The sequence below is a fragment of the Epinephelus lanceolatus genome, chromosome 15, assembly GCF_041903045.1.
Source record: "Epinephelus lanceolatus isolate andai-2023 chromosome 15, ASM4190304v1, whole genome shotgun sequence".
In the NCBI taxonomy this organism is placed as follows: Eukaryota; Metazoa; Chordata; class Actinopteri; order Perciformes; family Serranidae; genus Epinephelus; species Epinephelus lanceolatus.
The window spans coordinates 34,521,345-34,540,696 of record NC_135748.1 but is presented as its reverse complement, the minus strand read 5'-3'; the positions used below and the strand labels follow the sequence as shown (position 1 = coordinate 34,540,696).

General features: G+C 40.3%; 1 protein-coding gene across 2 annotated transcripts in view; it reads right to left on the bottom strand.

Annotated features, from left to right (window-relative positions):
- Positions 1 to 710: 710 nt before the first annotated feature.
- The window catches only part of trim9 (tripartite motif containing 9), a 58,372-nt gene continuing 39,730 nt past the window's right edge, over positions 711 to 19,352 (bottom strand). Inside the window, exons 5-11 of one of the 2 annotated variants that reach the window (XM_033642919.2) lie at positions 18,886 to 19,039; positions 17,256 to 17,401; positions 11,440 to 11,578; positions 6,011 to 6,049; positions 3,760 to 4,063; positions 2,810 to 2,972; positions 711 to 1,786 (exon numbers count right to left, since the gene is read on the bottom strand). In XM_033642919.2, coding sequence (XP_033498810.1) covers positions 1,709 to 1,786; positions 2,810 to 2,972; positions 3,760 to 4,063; positions 6,011 to 6,049; positions 11,440 to 11,578; positions 17,256 to 17,401; positions 18,886 to 19,039 — 1,023 coding nt within the window. In that variant the 3' untranslated portion in view covers positions 711 to 1,708. The remainder of the gene's footprint in view (positions 1,787 to 2,809; positions 2,973 to 3,759; positions 4,064 to 6,010; positions 6,050 to 11,439; positions 11,579 to 17,255; positions 17,402 to 18,885; positions 19,040 to 19,352) is intronic. The other variant, XM_033642920.2, reaches the window with a different exon arrangement.

Genomic DNA, 19,352 nt, shown 5'->3' with positions numbered 1-19,352 from the left:
TAGGAAATGTTAGCATGCTAGCATGCTAAACTAGATGGTGGACATGGTAAAAATATAGCTGTTATAAAACAACGTTAGTATTGTCTTGTGAGCATGTCAGCATGCTAGCATTAGCATTTAGCATGGCTAAGTACAGCATCACACAGCGGCTAGCATGGCGTAGTTGTTGCCTGTCGAGGAGACTGTTGCCCGAATGTGATGCCACAAGAACGTCCCAGTACATCACCACCTTTCCTGTTGCTTTAGTCGGACATAAACTGGTTCTCACAATCACTGAAAAGCCTCTTCAGTTGGAAAGCAAACTCCAAACTACATTTTTAAAGCGACAAATAAGATTTAGTTTCTTTCCTTCTGTAATAACTATACATCAAATAAAGGAACAATGATGAATTCTCATTGAAAAAACTCTGAACATCAATAACTTATTTAGCTATACACCTCTTTGCAATAGATCATTTCAATAACAATATTACAAAACTACCAGGATCCAGTCACCTACAGTAAAAAAAGCCAGAATGAAGCGAGCTGCTGTAGCACCTTATTCAAAGAGCTTCACAGTCATCATCTTTAACCCACTTTCAACACACTTGAATGCACAGAATCGCTCGCTTTTATGATACATTACACCAAAATTCACCCCTCCTGTTCTGAGAGCTGCACCACAGAGAAAGGCTGCATGAAGGCCTCACTTCCAGTAGCATTTTATACACTATTTTTTTTTTTTCATTTTTACAGACGATACAGAAGGATCACATGAGCTAAGCCACTAAGAAAAGCGCCTCATGTACAAGGATGAGGGTACAACAGTGACGCGGCTGACAGTTGGACTATTGCTCTCGTCCAGGGATCATTGCAGCTGCTGACCCATCCACCTCCCGCACGTTCACGAAGACACACAAAAGACGACCTCTCATGCTCCCCCTGGTGTGTAAGATGTGTGAGGATGTTTATGATCAATGGCAGGAAAAGCAACGTACAAGATATTTTATAAGAAAGAAGGATAAGAATGAAGAGTATGTTGAATGCATGAAGGGGGGGCTACTTTTTCTAAGTCGACTCATTTACAAAACAAACTCCTTCCATTAAAGGAATAGTTCAATATTTTAGGAAATATGCTTATTTGCCTTTCTTGCCGAGAATATATTTTGTGCCCATCAAACCGCAAAATGTTATTTTTACACTTCTGTCTTTGTACATATTATAAACAAATGAAATATAATGAGCAAGGCTAACTGTTTTCCCCCATTTCCAGTCTTTGTGCTAAGCTAAGCTAACCAACTGCTAACAGTAGCTTCTTATTTAGCGTACAGACGTGATAGTGGTGTCTTCTTATTTAACTCTCTGCAAGAAAGCACATAAGAGTATTTTCCAAAACTACTCCTTCAGGCCAAGTCCATCATCTTGAGATTATTTTCCAACGGTATATCACCTTCTTCAATTATCTGTATCATGTCAAAATACAAGGTACACATCGCAAAGCACGTCCATTTTTGTCCTGCAGATGGTCCAAGTGTCCAAGGTTTAGGCATGATAAAGGCATGGCTCAGTGCTGGATGGGACCTCTTACAGAGAGTCAGGGGGTCAGTCGGTCAGGGGGACAAGAGGAGGCGGGGTAGGGGAGGATTGGATCATAGTTATTGACTGGCAGGATGAATTCTGGGAAATCCTGAAGAAGTTTTCCCCAGCCGGTGAGGGTGGTGGTGAGTCTTTAGCACACAGAGCCGTTGGGATCTGCCTCCCCGGGAGTGTAGAAATCAGGTATGGGTAGACCGGTGTGCAGTGTGACCTGAAGAGAAACAGATTTACACACAAATATACGGGTTAATAAATCATAGAGGCAAAGAGGTTCGATTTATTTTCCTGCCTGCAGGTGGAGCTGTTAAACTGTTCCCTCAGTGAGTGAAGTGTTTTTGTCTTGGAGGCGCTTTGCTTTCATCACCCAGAGACGGCATTAAAAATGAGAGAACTGGCTGAGAGCAATAAGGAATTCAAAGCTACTAACTGTTGTTGAGTCTTTGAAGCTTCCTCTTTCAAGGTTTAATCCTCTGAGCCCACATTTGTAAAACTTGGGAAAGCAGTTTTAATGAATAATAACAGTACTCGTACAATACTTTGTTGACCTACAAGAAAAAACCTCTGTTGTAGCCTGCAGTGCTGCTCGGGGAGGGTGAATCTGTAAAACAGACCCTCAGGAGCTGTTTTAGAGCCGACAAAGCTGCTCCTGACCACTTAATGTGAAATAAAGGTAAAATGTTTTTATTACTGATAATAATAGCTGTGATGTATTTCAAGATGCTGAATAATGCAATAAGACCTAACTGAAATACTTAATGCTGACACATTTTTTCCAATATCTTATATTTTGCAGCAAACATATACATTTTAAAGGAGCAATCCACCAATTTTACATGTGAAGTTCAGTTTACTCATCACAAGGAGTATTAGTCAGTTGGATGACATCTTTTATATCTCTGGAGCAATCTTTTTAAAGTCTAAGAAAGTCTCAGCTTTAGCTTGGAGACTCTCATGAGTCCCCTGACTCTGTGGAAGTGCACCTCTAAATTAGCACCTCATCAATATATGAAACTAATATGCTATGGCTCGGAGTTTGTAGTGTTTGAATAAAGTAATCATCATTTTATAATGTGCAATATATTTTGTGGTCCAGAAATTTGTCTCAGCACGAGAACATCATCACAGGGACAGTTCACCCCCAAATTAAAAACTTTACTTTGGGGGTGAACTGTCCCTTTAAGGTTTTAAACTGCCACATTAATCACAGCTACGTTGCCACAGTATCATTCTGTACCTGGACGTTTCGGTTGAGGCTGAGAGCGGGGTAATAGACGCCCTCTAAGGATTCAAAAGCCACAGGACCCTGCTGCTCATCATTGATGAGGAAGATGAGGATCCCGCGTGAGAAGTCCAGCAGAACTCCTATTGTAGCTCCTTTACCGATGCCACCGTCCGTCCTGCACAGAGGTCACACAGAGAGAAATTAACTGGAGACATGACAGATGTTCATTTGTGGTAAATCTTTCTTTCTGCTTCATAAGATTTCAGAGGCAAACACTGTTTTTTCTTACTTGATGAAATTTATTTCACAGCTTTAGCTGCTTGTTGCTTTTCACATTAAGATAGTACATTAAGAATTCACGTGAAAATCTTACAATACACTGTTTCAGATTACACCAGTGGTTCCCAACATTTTTGTGACCCTGGTCACTTATAAAAATGCTATTGGGGCGTCTCGACCCTTGGATGGGGTTCTCTATTCGACTTTGGATTCATCACCCTCCTTTAATCATACAATCTCGATGGGGTCTAATCGCCAAAGACTTTTCACAGTTTTCATTCTTAATAAATATTCTTTTCACTATAAACAGGAGTCCCTCCTGACTGAGATATATTTATCTGAACTGTTTTTGCTCAAAATATTGCTAAACCTGACCCTCGACATACGTGAGAGGAGAGAAATCTGAAACCAGGGATGGATCTCTCATCTAATTTATAGACCGGACAAACTCAGTAATTAAAATTGTTACTAAAAATGCCTTTCTACTGCTAAAAGTGTTTTTCATGTCAGTAATAATGTACTGTTTTTACCCATCTTACTGTACATAATGTCTAAAATGTTTCAAATGTCCATTCAGAATGGACCTGCGACCCACTTTTGGACCGTGACCCACCAGTTGGGAACCACTGATCTATATAATGACTTTTCCAAACACCTGCCTGCATCTGAATCTGATTCCCTACCTGTTGGTGTGCGAGTTGTTGTGCATGAACCAGGAGCGGTTGTTGTCCACATACATAGCCCAGGCCTTGTCGTCCTTCCCCAGCATCACATCCTTCAGCACGTCGGCCCGTGCGATCCCAAAGGCCGGGTCAGGGTGGTTGTCGTAGCGATCGATGGTCATTTCCCAGTAGTGAACGCCGCGGGAGAAAGCAGAGTTACCCATGACCACCCTGTCGTCATAGCTGTTGCACGACACGGTCAGGTTGTCGTTGGAGAGGATGATGTCCGGGTGAGCGGAGGCAGGGTCAAAGGTGAACCAGGCAACTGTGCACACACACAGCAAGAGTTACACACACACTGTTGTTTAGCATCAGTAACGTCAGTGACTGCAGGACCTGATGCGATGATGATGACTTTACAAAGGTGACATGAATCTGGAGGTTAGATGAAGTGAAGTTACACTGTAAAAACTTATGATTTATAATTCTTATTATACTCTATGACTTAACTAATAACTTAATTCTAATAATCTTAATAATATCTATAATATCACACCTGTGTCAGACAGTCTGAAAATGATAATTGGCGCTTGTTTTGACCAGCTTGGAACACCAGACGGGTGGAGTTAATTACATCCAGGTACTAAATTAATTGTTAATCAGATAAAAAGAACACTAAGTGGACTTTTTAAATGTAATTTCTCATTTATCTCTATTATCATAAAGAGACAGATCACCCAAAATGAAAATGAAATTTTTTAAAAGCTTCAATCCAAATTACTCACAGTTTCTGAAGCTTTAAGCTGCATCTTTTGGTGTTTATCAGTGGAGTGGTCGGTCATAATGGATCACATTCACCATGTAAACAGAAACATGGCTCCAGCTGACTGATAATATTGTTCTGTGTCTGATAAAAGTGTCAATATGTAACTATCTGGTAATGTTAGCCAACTGAACTTTACAGGATGACATGTCAATGTTGTGCTGCCCCCAAGTGGCAAAACAAAACAGAAGAAAATTTGAATTTGTGAAGAAAACTTTGTTTTTATTCACATGCCTCCACCGTGAACTGAGAATCTAAAAGATCTTGATGAATTTGAGTCATAGGAGTCTACATTTAACAACAGCAAAATGGCATCAAAACATTTACAAACTCTCACACAACTCGTGCAGTATAATTCAGGTCTCATTTATCCAGTCGTATGCTCAGTACTTCCTAAACATACACACCTTTCCAGTGGGAAACTATATCTAAAGTGTAACTGATAAATGCTCTCTTCAAAGCCAGACTCCATTGACAAAAACAGTAATTTTAGGTAACTGAACACAGGAGCTGCTGGTCTACTGCTGCCTCGATCAGTTAGTTTGTTTGTGTGATTGTGCTACTTCTGTGTTTTAACGGGTCAGTTTGGACTCACTGAAGTCACACAATAACACAAAGAAACTAACTTATATTGAGGCAGCAGTAGACGAGCAGCTCCTGTGTTCAGTTAGGTAAAATTATTGTTTTTTTCCAATGGGATCTGGCTTTGAAGAGAGCATAGATGAGTTTCAGTTTTAGTTCAGTTCCCCATCGGTAAGGACTGTCTGTTTGGGAAGTACTGAGCATATGACTGGATAAATGAGACTTGGATCATGCTGCACAAGTTGTGTGAGTTTCTAAACTGATGTTTTTATGTAGTTTTGCTGTTGTTAGATGTGACTTAAACTCATCAAGTATTTTCGATGGAGGCATGCAAGAAAAACAAAGGATTCAACGTAACATAGGGTGAGTAACTGATGTAGATTTAAAACCTTAGCATGGACTGGTATCATAAGGATTGTTTTGTTTTTGTAATTCGGGTGAGCTGACCCTATAACTCTCTGTGAGCTCTTGCTACACGTTACTCTCCAAGCAGGCTAAATCAAACGCTAACAACTTTGCAAACTATTTGACTCAGGGTTGAAAGTATATTAACATAGATTTATACTCTACAGAGAGAACTATGGGAGTTTAACAGATGGGTGTTTGTGCTTTATATGGGCTCCACTGGACGTGCTTGTCCACCATCTTTCACAGGTGTCACTATGTGCACTAAAGTTTCATTACATGGCTTTATTTCCCAAAGGAAATAAAACAAAGACGTTTATTAGAAGACTGTATCGAACGTTTAATAAGTGCAGCCCACAGAGCAGCAAACTGCCCGCCTGCTGGTTTGAGAGTGAAGCACTGCACTGATGACAAATGGCAACGAGCGGGATTAGAGTGGTCAGCAATGAGAGCCGTCCATACCTGTGCCTATAGACTGAATATCACATGGAGGGAGTCCAGCTGAAATGTGGAATGAAAGGGAAGGAGGAGAGGAAGAAAGGAAAAAGGGGAGAAAGGAAAGAGGGGAGAGTGTTGCGAAGCAGTGAAGCGGAGAGTGTAGAGGGGTCGGGAGGGGTGGAGGAGAGGGTAGAAAGCAAGTTTGATCAGGGAAGCTGGTTCAAACACCACAGAGGAGATCCCAAAAACAAAAGCAAAGAGTTCCTAGAACCAGATTAGGAGAAACATAAAAGAACAAGCTGAAAGCAAAGAGAAAGTTCTGATAGTTGCTTTTTTTCATGTGGGAAATAAAACTGACAAAATCAAAGCTGGTCCGGGCGCAGGATGTCAGATCTCTGCAAAAACACTCAGTGGTTAGTGCACTTTGTCACAGCTGCTGAGCGCTCTGTCTGTCAGGTATAGGGAGGCTGTTGGGGTCTTTCGGGTCCACTGATGGATGACAAGCTTCCCTGTGTGCAGAGCAGCATTTAACTAATGGGAAAGCAAGCACATGGGTGGATTATTGCAGCTGCTACTGGATGTACCTGGTTTAAAAGCTCAAACACACCTTCTCACAGAATCCACATCCTGCTGCTGCTTTTGAGTTAAAACCTTGCGAGTGATATTTTGGAGGCTTTTACTGTTATTATTTTGGCGTTACATGAAAGATAAAAGAGGATGAGGAAGTTTGATGGCCCTCGGCTCTTTGAAATCCCTTTGAAACCCATAATTAAAAAGTCAAAATGCACGGTTTTCAATCTGAAATGAGAAAAAAAAATGCAGAGGAAGTGGTTAAATAAGTTCTCTTCCCCCCTAAATTTCTAAGAAGTTGTCTTTCAGAAGATGCAAGGCTTTAGTCTGGCAGCAACAATTTATTATTCTTAAGATCTCTGTGAGTTCAGTCAAAATTGATTTGCAGTTAATGAACGCTTCACTCCCAAAAAGAAGAAGGAAACTGAGCCGAGACTCCGGTCTGTGATCTCATGATGTGACAACAACTACCACACTATATTATCACTGTTAATAGACTGATGATAAAATACCTGCCAGCTGTTTGCTAGAGCACAAAGTCACGGTCAGTCATAAATCCAATACGATATCAATCTAGTCATGCAAAAAAAAGTGTGTCAAGCTAAAATATTTGGGCACGATAACGACACCAAAGAGAGAAAAAAAGTGTTACAACACCTGGGAAACACAGAGACGCAGTAACAAACATGTGGCAGGTATTTGGAGAAGCATTAGTGCTTAAAAATACGAAACACGCAGAGATAACTGTGACAAACTGATGTCAGTGTTGGCAGTGGAGATGTATATTTAATCACATCCTTCTGCTTCACTTTGGAACAGCTGCAGAGAAGCCAAATCAGTGCACAGTGGCTTTTTCTTCATCTTATAGCTTTATATTTTGTTTTTTTACACTGTGTGTCCTCACTTGAATATACGGTCTCATATCCAGATTGTATCTAGATATGATTTAACCTGATTACATTTACACCTGATATTAATATGTGTCTCCAGTGTCCACATTGAGATCCAATCGCACTGTCCAGCTCAAACAACCGAGCTGTTGTGGCTGTTTTCCACCATTTGTTTCATAAATGGCTTGGTTTCAATATGAACTGCTAAGTTTCACCTGGATACTTTCATCGGACAGAAGCGAGAGCAGACAGGTCTCTTTTTTACTCCATCCACAAGTGTCTTGAATATCTATAAGCTCTGCTGCTGCTTTCTTGCTAGTAGCTTACTACCGCATAACGGTTGCTACCTTGCTGGTTTGCAACAGCCGCGCATGGTTACATACAAAGTTGTTATACAGTACAGGCCAAAAGTTTGGACACACCTTCTCATTCAATGCGTTTTCTTTATTTTCATGACTATTTACATTGTAGATTCTCACTGAAGGCATCAAAACTATGAATGAATACATGTGGAGTTATGTACTTAACAAAAAAAGGTGAAATAACTGAAAACATGTTTTATATTCTAGTTTCTTCAAAATAGCCACCCTTTGCTCTGATTACTGCTTTGCACACTCTTGGCATTCTCTCCATGAGCTTCAAGAGGTAGTCACCTGAAATGGTTTCCACTTCACAGGTGTGCCTTATCAGGGTTAATTAGTGGAATTTCTTGCTTTATCAATGGGGTTGGGACCATCAGTTGTGTTGTGCAGAAGTCAGGTTAATACACAGCCGACAGCCCTATTGGACAACTGTTAAAATTCATATTATGGCAAGAACCAATCAGCTAACTAAAGAAAAACGAGCGGCCATCATTACTTTAAGAAATGAAGGTCAGTCAGTCCGGAAAATTGCAAAAACTTTAAATGTGTCCCCAAGTGGAGTCGCAAAAACCATCAAGCGCTACAACGAAACTGGCACACATGAGGACCGACCCAGGAAAGGAAGACCAAGAGTCACCTCTGCTTCTGAGGATAAGTTCATCCGAGTCACCAGCCTCAGAAATCGCAAGTTAACAGCAGCTCAGATCAGAGACCAGATGAATGCCACACAGAGTTCTAGCAGCAGACCCATCTCTAGAACAACTGTTAAGAGGAGACTGCGCGAATCAGGCCTTCATGGTCAAATAGCTGCTAGGAAACCACTGCTAAGGAGAGGCAACAAGCAGAAGAGATTTGTTTGGGCCAAGAAACACAAGAAATGGACATTAGACCAGTGGAAATCTGTGCTTTGGTCTGATGAGTCCAAATTTGAGATCTTTGGTTCCAACCGCCGTGTCTTTGTGAGACGCAGAAAAGGTGAACGGATGGATTCCACATGCCTGGTTCCCACTGTGAAGCATGGAGGAGGAGGTGTGATGGTGTGGGGGTGTTTTGCTGGTGACACTGTTGGGGATTTATTCAAAATTGAAGGCACACTGAACCAGCATGGCTACCACAGCATCCTGCAGCGACATGCCATCCCATCCGGTTTGCGTTTAGTTGGATGATCATTTATTTTTCAACAGGACAATGACCCCAAACACACCTCCAGGCTGTGTAAGGGCTATTTGACCAAGAAGGAGAGTGATGGAGTGCTGCGGCAGATGACCTGGCCTCCACAGTCACCGGACCTGAACACAATCGAGATGGTTTGGGGTGAGCTGGACCGCAGAGTGAAGGCAAAGGGGCCAACAAGTGCTAAACACCTCTGGGAACTCCTTCAAGACTGTTGGAAAACCATTTCAGGTGACTACCTCTTGAAGCTCATGGAGAGAATGCCAAGAGTGTACAAAGCAGTAATCAGAGCAAAGGGTGGCTATTTTGAAGAAACTAGAATATAAAACATGTTTTCAGTTATTTCACCTTTTTTTGTTAAGTACATAACTCCACGTCTTCATTCATAGTTTTGATGCCTTCAGTGAGAATCTACAATGTAAATAGTCATGAAAATAAAGAAAACGCATCTAATGAGAAGGTGTGTCCAAACTTTTGGCCTGTACTGTACGTGAATAGAAAAAATACTGTTTTCATACTTGTGTTCAGTGTGGTCACAGTGTGTTTCTGACCACCTCTAGGGGCAGTTTGGCTGATCACAATCTGTCCTCAGTGCGTTTTGGGTGCATTTCATGTGGTCAAACACTATGGGATGGCAATCCAATCACCCAAAATGCATTTTAATACAGAGTGTAAAGAAGATCATAGGTCCCATATACATCTTGCATTAAAATGCATTTTAGGTGATTGAACTGCAATCCCATAGTGTTTGTCCACATGAAAGTAGAGGTGTTAATGCACCAAAATAACTTCATCTTCACTTGCGTACACCTTCTTATTTCCTGATCTGGTCTTTTTGGACACTATGACCCTCTTTGCATTAAAATGTTTCTCATATCCAGCTTGTATCTAGGTATGACCTGATTACATTTATATCTGGTATTAATATGTGTCTCCAGTGTCCACACTGAGATCAAAACAAGTCCCGCCTGCGCCTGTCAACAACTATTATAAGAACTTTTAAAAAATGTTGTTTTCTTAAGTTACAATTTCATATAGGGTGCACAGCATATTATTTTCTGCACTTTCAGAGACAATATTAGTGTAAAAATAAAACAAATATTTCCTAGTCCATAGTTTTCTTGTTGTGTGTGTTGTTCTTGTGTTACATATGTCTGAGCCAGTCAGAAAGATTTATAAGGAAACAGCGGGGTTGACAAGGATGAAACAGGCCTGCCTGACTGTAAAGATAGTGACTGACAGGAAGAATACATTACAGATGAGGCAGTAGTGTTTGCATCAGATGAGAGAGGCACCACTGTGTACCTCACAGTTTTGGCAACAGGTGAGGTAACCTCACTGGTCTGGAACAGTCTCCCTGAGACCTTCAACATTTCTCCACACATGTAGCTTTTGTACATGGATTTAAAATACAGTTGCATTTACACTTGTGCGCATCCCTGACAACGTCCAGAGGTGGTCGGGTTGATTGGATCACAATCCGTCCACAATGTGTTTTGGGTGCATTAACATTTATACTTTCATGTGGTCAAGCACTATCTGATTGCAATCACCTAAAATGCATTGTAATGCAGGATGTATATGGGACCTATGATCCTCTTTACACCCTGCATTAAAATGCATTTTAGGTGATTGGATTGAAATCCCATAGTGTTTGACCACATGAAGGTACAGGTGGAAATGTTCCCAAAATAAACTGAGGACAGACTGTGATCGGCCAAACTGCCCCCAGAGGTGGTCAGGAACACACTGTGACTGACTCAACGACTGTGTTTTCAGTGCACATACAACAATTCCGTCAGCTGTTCCAAACCAGTGAGGTAGCAGCCATTATCTGGTAGCAAGATAAGCTTCTAGCAAGAAAGCTTACGGATAATAAAGACACTCGTGGATGGAGTAAATAAGAGACCTGTCTGCTCTCAGTTTGGTCCGACGAAAGAATACAAGTGAAACTTAGCCATTTGTATTGCTAATTGGATTAGCTGCTGCCTCGGCCAGGTCTCTCTTGTAAAAGAGATTTTCAACCTCAATGGGACGACCTGGTTAAATAAAGGTTAAATAAATAAAGCTCAAAGCTTGAAATGACACTGTTTTGGCATTTCTTGGCACTTATCTGCAGATAAATCAGCCTCGCTCTACCTCAGACCAACTGCTCTGAAAAGTGTAGATAAATATGGTCCATAAATTTGCTTAATTAATAACAAATCTATGAAGGCAGTTGAGTTGATACCACTAATAACTAATAAGCCTCTTCCTTTGGCAAAAACAGACTTGAGTCTTGAGCTCTTTCTGGATTTTAACTTTGTAGAAAATGACAACTTCCCTCCAAACACTGACTGAACGATCCAAGATCAGACGACTGAATTCTGTTAGAGAGTGTATTTTTATCTTAAAGATATACAGTCATGTTAGTAGGAGGAGGAAGAGGAGAGGATGATGATGATGATGCTGCACGTACTTTCAGAGGTCTGCATGATCAGTGTCTTGCTGTACTGGCCCACTCCGCTGGCATTGAAGGCCTTCACTCTGGACTTGTATGTGCTGTTGAAGTGGAGCCCATCCACAGTGCAGATGGTCTCCGTCCCCACGTACACTTCCTGTAAAGACACACAAATGCTTCCTGTCAAACTGGCAATTACATCAAATGCATAATTATGACACAGACAGTCCTGATTCCTTTTTGACACGGACGGCTCTGCCTTTGAAGGAGCGTCCTATTTGGATTTTTTGGCGGTGAATGTAATAAGCGAGAGTGTGAGTTTGTACAACTAAGCGTGGGCAAGCCAGCCCACACGGGTGTATAAATAGACATGGGGACACACAACTCGCCAAGCTCAGTGTGGAGCTGCGTTGGCGAGGCTCAATGAGTCAGAGAAGAAAAAGAAAACTTCCTTCGCAATTCGGAATGTAAATAATTGTTTGGCAAAGTGCAGCAGCAGAAACAGGTATGATTTAAAATGATCGGAGTTCAAGTTAAAGACTAAAACAACACTTTGATATCTAAAACACACAAACACTTGAGTGAAACACTAAACTTAAAGGTACACTTCAACCCCCAAAAGACCATTTGAAAATCAATAACTCACCCAGTGTTACATTAAATTGTTTAGAAAAGTTTTTCTAAACAATTTTGTGAAAGAAAAATCTTGATGAATTAAAGTCATAGGGGTCATCATTTAACAAGGCAAAACTATATCACAACATCTGTTTACTCTCACACAACTCATGCAGTATAATCCAAGTCTGAAACTAAACTTTTATTTACTTAATTTCATACATAAGAAAGCGATAAATTGTGGAGACAATAAAGCCTCCACAAAAATAGCATTTTGTGTGTGATTTATCCTGGCTTCATATGAGCTACGCTAATTTATACAATGTAAAATGCCATAGGCTTGTGCTAGTAACCTTAGCATGTTATATTTGTTTGGAAAATGTGTTTAGTATAAGACAGTTGTTTTGTCAGTGAACCTTGTGAGTTGAAATGGAGCCGAATTTTGTAACGTTACATTTGTTAAATGTTGCTGTTGTTCCTGGCTTTATACGAGAAGAAAGAAGTTCGCTAGTCGCTAGGCTAATTTATACAATTAAAGGGATATTTCATTGATTTTCAACCAGCTATGTATTGAACCTGTGCCTAGATATCCCTCCTCCCCCAACGGCTTAACTAAATGTGCTTTGAGATGGTCTACATAAATTTCTGCTGTATATTTCAGACTAAAATGTCTCCAGGCTGCAGCACAATTTGGCACCACCTGCCCACCAATTAGCAGTTAGCGGATGCAGTTGGTGAATCTGTCGGCAGATTGGGTGAAAATGATCACCATCTTATGCAACGGTTGTAATTAAGAGAGAAGAACGGAGGCTCGTACAAACAGACAGCTGGCTTCAGAGAGGAGAGCAAAATGACTGGAGGTCAATGGCTACTTTTTGTAAATTAAAAAACGCAAGATGCCTCTACACACAGCTGCTGCAGCATTCATATTACACAAGGAGAGTGTTTAGCTGGTGCTCTGAGTCTAGAGGAGTTTCAGCCTCCTCACAAAGTACCAGAGTTGACGCCGTTGTCTGTTTACGTCCTAAAAATGTGTAAAAGTCAATAAGAGAGTTACACAAACAGATTAAGGAGCAAACTGTGTACACCATGAGTCATAAAAAGTCCAATATTTAGATTATTATCTTGTGTTTTGAGGTCTTTGAGTGGAAGGATCTTTACTGTGTGCAAATAAAACATTCACACCAAATCAAACCACTTTAATTATGCTGCAGCAGCTGTTTAGAGGAAGCTGATGGACATGTTGTGCTTTTAAGGAGTCATAAGAGGGTGGCAACAGTCGGAGAGAAGGCTGACATTGAAATATGGGGGGTAAATTAGGATTTAGGTGTGATTCATGGCTCCTTTGAATCTTTAAATGGTTTAAAGACTGTTTTAACTTATTAGTCTCTTTATTGAGAGGCTAACTGCATTGTGGCAACATATAATTGAAGAATGTTTTTTAGTGGTTTTAAGGAATGCCATCATTACCTCCGCCAAGGAGGTTATGTTTTCACCGGTGTTGGTCTGTTTGTCTGTTTGTTTGTCTGCAAAATAACTCAAAAAGTTCTGAACGGATTTTGATGAAATTTTCAGGAAAGGTTGATAATGGGACAAGGAACAGATTTTAGTGGTGTTCAGCTGAAGCAAAGTGGATAAAATAATAAAATGGCGGGAAATCCAAGCTGCTTGGCAGAGGTCTGCGCTCTCCGAGTGCTTTTCTAGTTTGATATGTGGCTTGTACTGTGATGAATTTTTTTACGCAGTTGACTTTGTACGACCTTTTAAATACCACATATAATGAAATTTAATACCATCATCCACAATCATACCGGCAAAAGAGTTAAAGTATGATGGAAATCCAGTCGGGCTGATACAGCCTAGAATAAGTTATTATTATATTGCACTATAAGATAGTTAGATCCTGTACTGTCATTGTGTGTTATACAATGAAACTTTGTTGGTTCTGGTATTACTGGACCTCAGTGCTGCATTTGACACAGTCGACCATAAGATACTGCTCGACAGACTAGAAAAGTTTGTGGGACTTTCTGGCACCGTGCTAAATTGGTTTAAATCTTATTTACAAGACAGGGATTTCTTTGTGTCACTTGGCAATTATGAATCTGTGCGAACAAAAATTACATGTGGAGTTCCTCAAGGGTCCATTCTTGGGCCTCTTCTGTTCAACATCTATATGCTCCCTCTTGCTCAGATTATGGAATATCATAACATCTCCTACCATACTTATGCAGATGACACACAACTTTACATAACAGTGTCACCAGATGACTACAGTCCCCTACATCTGCTAAATAAGTGCATTGACGAAATCAATACATGGATGTGCCAGAATTTTCTACAACTAAACACAGACAAAACTGAGATAGTTGTTTTTGGCCCCAAAGAACAAAGATCAATAGTCAGTCAATATTTTAATCTTACTACACCTACAGATCAAGCCAGAAATCTTGGTGTAGTTCTGGACTCAGACCTAAATTTCAATAGTCACATTAAGACAATTACTAAATTAGCCTACTACCACCTTAAAAACATAGCAAGAATAAAAGAATTTCTGTCTAAACAAGATACAGAAAAACTTGTTCATGCTTTCATTTTCGGCAGGTTGGACTATTGTAACGGTGTCTTCACAGGCCTGAGTAAAAAATCAATCAGACAACTGCAGTTCGTCCAGAACGCTGCTGCCAGAGTCCTCACCAACACCAAGAGAGTGGAGCACATTACACCAGTGCTTAAATCACTGCACTGGCTTCCTGTGTGTCAAAGGATAGACTTTGTTACTTGTCTATAAAGCACTAAATAGTCTTGGGCCTAAATACGTCTCTGATATACTTGTACGTTATGAAGCATCCAGACCCCTCAGATCATCTGGAACAGGTTGTTTCCAGGATCAAAACCAAACAAGGTGAAGCAGCGTTTAGTTTCTATGCTCCCTGCCTGTGGAACAAACTTCCAGGATATCTGAGGTCGGCTGAAACTGTCAACTCATTTAAATCAGGGCTTAAAACATTACTATTTACTGCAGCTTACCAGTGAACTAGATATGTAACTTATTGTTAGGATAATCTGTAGCTATTGTTTTTATATTTGTCTGCTGTTGCTTTTGCTTTATGTTTGCTTTTTAAATGCATTTTCTGCACTGTTTTTAACTATTTATTTTCTTGCTTTTAGCTCTTGTTTTTAATGATCTATTGTTTTTAATGTATTTCTCTTGTAAAGCACATTGAATTGCCTTGTGTATGAATGGTGCTATATAAATAAAATTGCCTTGCCTTGCCTTGCCTTGCCTTGGAGCAATCCATGAAGCAGCATATAAATGTTACACATGCACAAACACACACTTGCTCATCGATTAAATAACAATTAATCCTGATCCTGATGATGGATATTTTGGGTTAGATAAGATCCCACTAATGCAATGATGTTGTCTTTTTATGATTTAAATTTTGCTCCAGAGTTTGAAATGTGAAACAGCACTTTAAGCACTTCATTTACTGTCATAGCATGAAGAAATGTTTCTCAAAACAACAGACACAGCACATAAAAAAGAGTAAACTAGTTTCTGACAATATGAGAAAAGTCTTGTTTCTTCTTTTTCTCTGTGATCTCTACTTTAAGTGTTTGTTAAATATTATGACATTTTCTCGAAAAATAACAACAGGACTAATTTCCTACTCACAAAGCAGGTTGGCAACAATAAAAAATATCTAAAAGGGAGCTTCATCCGAAAGTTTACATCGCTTTAAATTGTACCTTTGGTATTTTTCAAACTGGAGACTATTTTAGACTATTGTTATTGTGTCAAAGTGATTAATGGGAAAAACATTTTTTGGAAATTATTAGTATACAGCATTGAGTGAGAGAGCTGCACCTTGCAGCAACAAAACAGGCTGCAATGTAACCATTCAGGGCATGTCCGCACTGTCAATTTACGTTTTTTGTTTTAGAGTAAGATCCTTTTTGTTTAACCAGAAACAGCCTGGATATTGCTGTCACCAAAGCCACCACTATTTTAGCATATACAGAGCCAGCATATTTTCCTATTTAACCGGATGAATTAAGGGTCTATTTCAACCAAACCAGAGTTGGTGATTGTTTGAACAGAGGAAGACGAACCAAGACGGTTTGGATGAGTTTTATTTTGTTACTGCAGATTCTAAATAAAGTGTGTTTTACAACGATAAAATGATTGTTTATTTAAATGGAGTCTGGTGGGTTTGGTGATGGCGATTTCAGGGCTGTTTCTGGATAAACAAAAAGGAACCCACCCTTTCACAGAAAAGTCTGTCTCTGTCGGGATCCTTTCCATAATGTTGACAGACAATTATAATAATAACCTGAGCCTGTCAGTGGCAAAAATAACACTTTTAGTAGATGTACATTGATGTTGACAGGTTAAATTGCAGCCTGTTTATCCGAGCTCTCGCTTTTCACTGGACCAGTTTCAAAAGCTGTTGATCCCATTAGTCACTCAGACACAAAAACATAGAAAAATAGAGTCCAGGTTGGAAAATACTTGAGTTAACCTGTAAGAAAATGAAAAGACTGATTGTTATAAGAGTCAACAGGCCTACCGTACTATATGGTGGAACTCTTTACGAGTTAAGAGGTCAGACACTGATATTCTCCTCCATTGTCCTGACTGTATTGTATAGTAGGTTTAAGTTGCCATTATAACAAAGCAGCAGCCTCAATGTATAGGTAGCAGTGGAGGGTCTTAGCTAGATGGATTACATGGTGAACCTCTGTGAGGGTATGAATAATGCTTTGATCCCAGATCACACTTCCTGTGGGATGATCCCAGCTGTCAGCTGCATTACAGACCTTTTCTCCTGACATTGTGTCATTCAACGCCACGCTACAGTGTGTCACATGACCTGCGCTCATATCACTCAGTGTGTGTGCAGTACGAGAAAGCAATCGAGGGATTTCAGCAACAAAGCGTTGCTTTCACATCCCCTCTGGCTGAGCTGCTGTCCTCCCTGGCACCAAATGAAGGAGTCTTTGTTGAGAGAGAAGCGGGTGGTGTTCTGTAAAGGTGAATTATTACTCTAACTGGTCCTGTTTTTCACTTTGTGTCTTGTGATCTAAATGTAAATCCAACAGAGATTCCCCTGTTGGGTCTTTATGAGTAAAACTAATGTTTGTCTTCTGTTGAAGTCGTCAGATAAATCTTAGTGGGCAGAGAAAGAAAGACTACCTGCAGGGGGGGTACCTACCCTGAACGGCCCCATGTTTCCATCGTCCAGCTCCAGGATGTATCCGTCCACGGCGATGGTGGAGAGCGGTGGCTGTTTCCATGACAATGTGGCGCTGTTGTTCTGAGTGCAGCATTCCTCCAGCTGGAGTATGGGAGCAGCTGGGACTGAGGAGGGGAGAAACCAGGCCAGATTACAGCCCACTGAGATATGAAAGGTCGGCCGCACGTGCACGAAAACACACTGAATATGACTCTGCAGTGCCTGAAGACCTGTTCAATATTTATCATTTATAAATTCTATAATGAATATATGAATCCATAACACACTAATCAAAGGCTGCCGAATCATGAATATAAACACACCAAACTTTCTCCACTTTCTGAGTGATTTACCAAATATTTTAGCAAACACCTGCAGTGTGTCAGAGATATCATACTGTTTGAAGCACACACTAATGTCTGAGCCCACATCCAGCTACTTCTCTGACTCAAATAACTCATTCAGTTGTAAAAAAATTTGTGTTTTTAAAAAATAAAGAGGTCATATGCTAGAACAAGCTGTCTCTAAATTGCGATTGCAAACACAAGGGAATGTGTCACAGAAAAAGAGGGCACTCTCTTCCAAAAAAACAAACTCATTAGTGTCAATAATACATTTTAGAAAAACACAGCAAACAGAAACATCACAGTATAATTAGGTTTTCATTTATATTTTTTGCCTAGGTAAAATTATTATGAGTTTTGATAAACTCAGGATTCAATGCTGCAAACACTGCCAGTACATGATAGTGATTTTTCATGACAGAAATCTGTGTACAGAACAGCTTTTTGAATGGCTGGTAGGGACTTATCATCTTCAGCAGAGAAGACATGAGCTCGCATGAGGGCTTGAACTTGCCTTTTTGAGTTTAAAAGGGACCTTTCATGCTTTACTGTATTCCTTGTCTCATATATAGAGTTACAATGAAGGATATACATGTTAAACGTGGCTTAAATTTTCAAATAATAAAGTAAATGTTTATGTATGAGTAATCTCTGTGAGCAAAGGGTGCTTTCACACCTGCCCTGTGAACTCCAGTTCGTTTGCCCCCTAAGTGTGGTTCATTTGGGCAGGTATGAACAAAGCAATCACACTCAGGTGCACACCAAAACAACCGGCCCGAGACCTTCTTGAAGAGGTGGTCTCAGCTAAAATCAACCTGCGTAGTTGTCCCTCCATTGTGACATTAGAAAGTGTCACATTTGTCTTGCAAGTATACTCTTCTTCAACATTTGGTTTACTTCCTGGATTTTTCCCACATGGAAATTCTGACCAATCAAGAGCAGCTTTCTAGCTCAAGGCATTTTATCTGACGAAAGCTGCCACCCATTATGTTACCTGCCACCAGATCAGCCAATGGGAAAATTCCATTGCAATAGCCAGGTTTCAACCAGTAGAGGGCAGTTGTGATACATAACTGAATTCAATATGCAGAATTAAAATATTTTGCACTGAAGTGTCAAGACTTGGACTTGAATCCATCAACAACACCACTAAACACCCATATACATTGGTTTCTAGCTGAATACAAGTTCATATAAGTATGATCCTGAAAACACTCTTGGAAAACCCCTCAGGTGTTTGTGCCCATTATCTCCTCTCTTCTTACCTTTCATCTGGACAAAGTCCAGCTGGTGGATGGTCTGCAGGAGGGGTCCGCTGTCCAGAGTGAGGTCGAAGTCGCTGGTCATCCTGGGGGTGAGGGTTCCCTTCCCCCACTGTCCCTCTGTCATGAGGACCCTCCGGATTAAAGCATCGGAGATCTGAGGGCAACAAATTAATGCACAGTTGTGTCACTCATCATTACTGGACTGGGGACTAGAAAAAAACTACACTACATTTTGTATTTTAATTCTAATGTTGAGTTTCAGTTCATTCATTTAAGACGGTCCCTCCACACAGGCCAATATCAAGCTCATACATTACTATACTGTGACGCTGTGTTTGCTGGTCATCTCAACCGATTCAGTTGCAAAAACACCACACTGATGTTTTTCAGCCATAAAACTGTTGAACTTAAATCATAGATGTCAAATAAGTTTGATTTTAACAGGCTGAAATTGCTCAGCGAAGCCA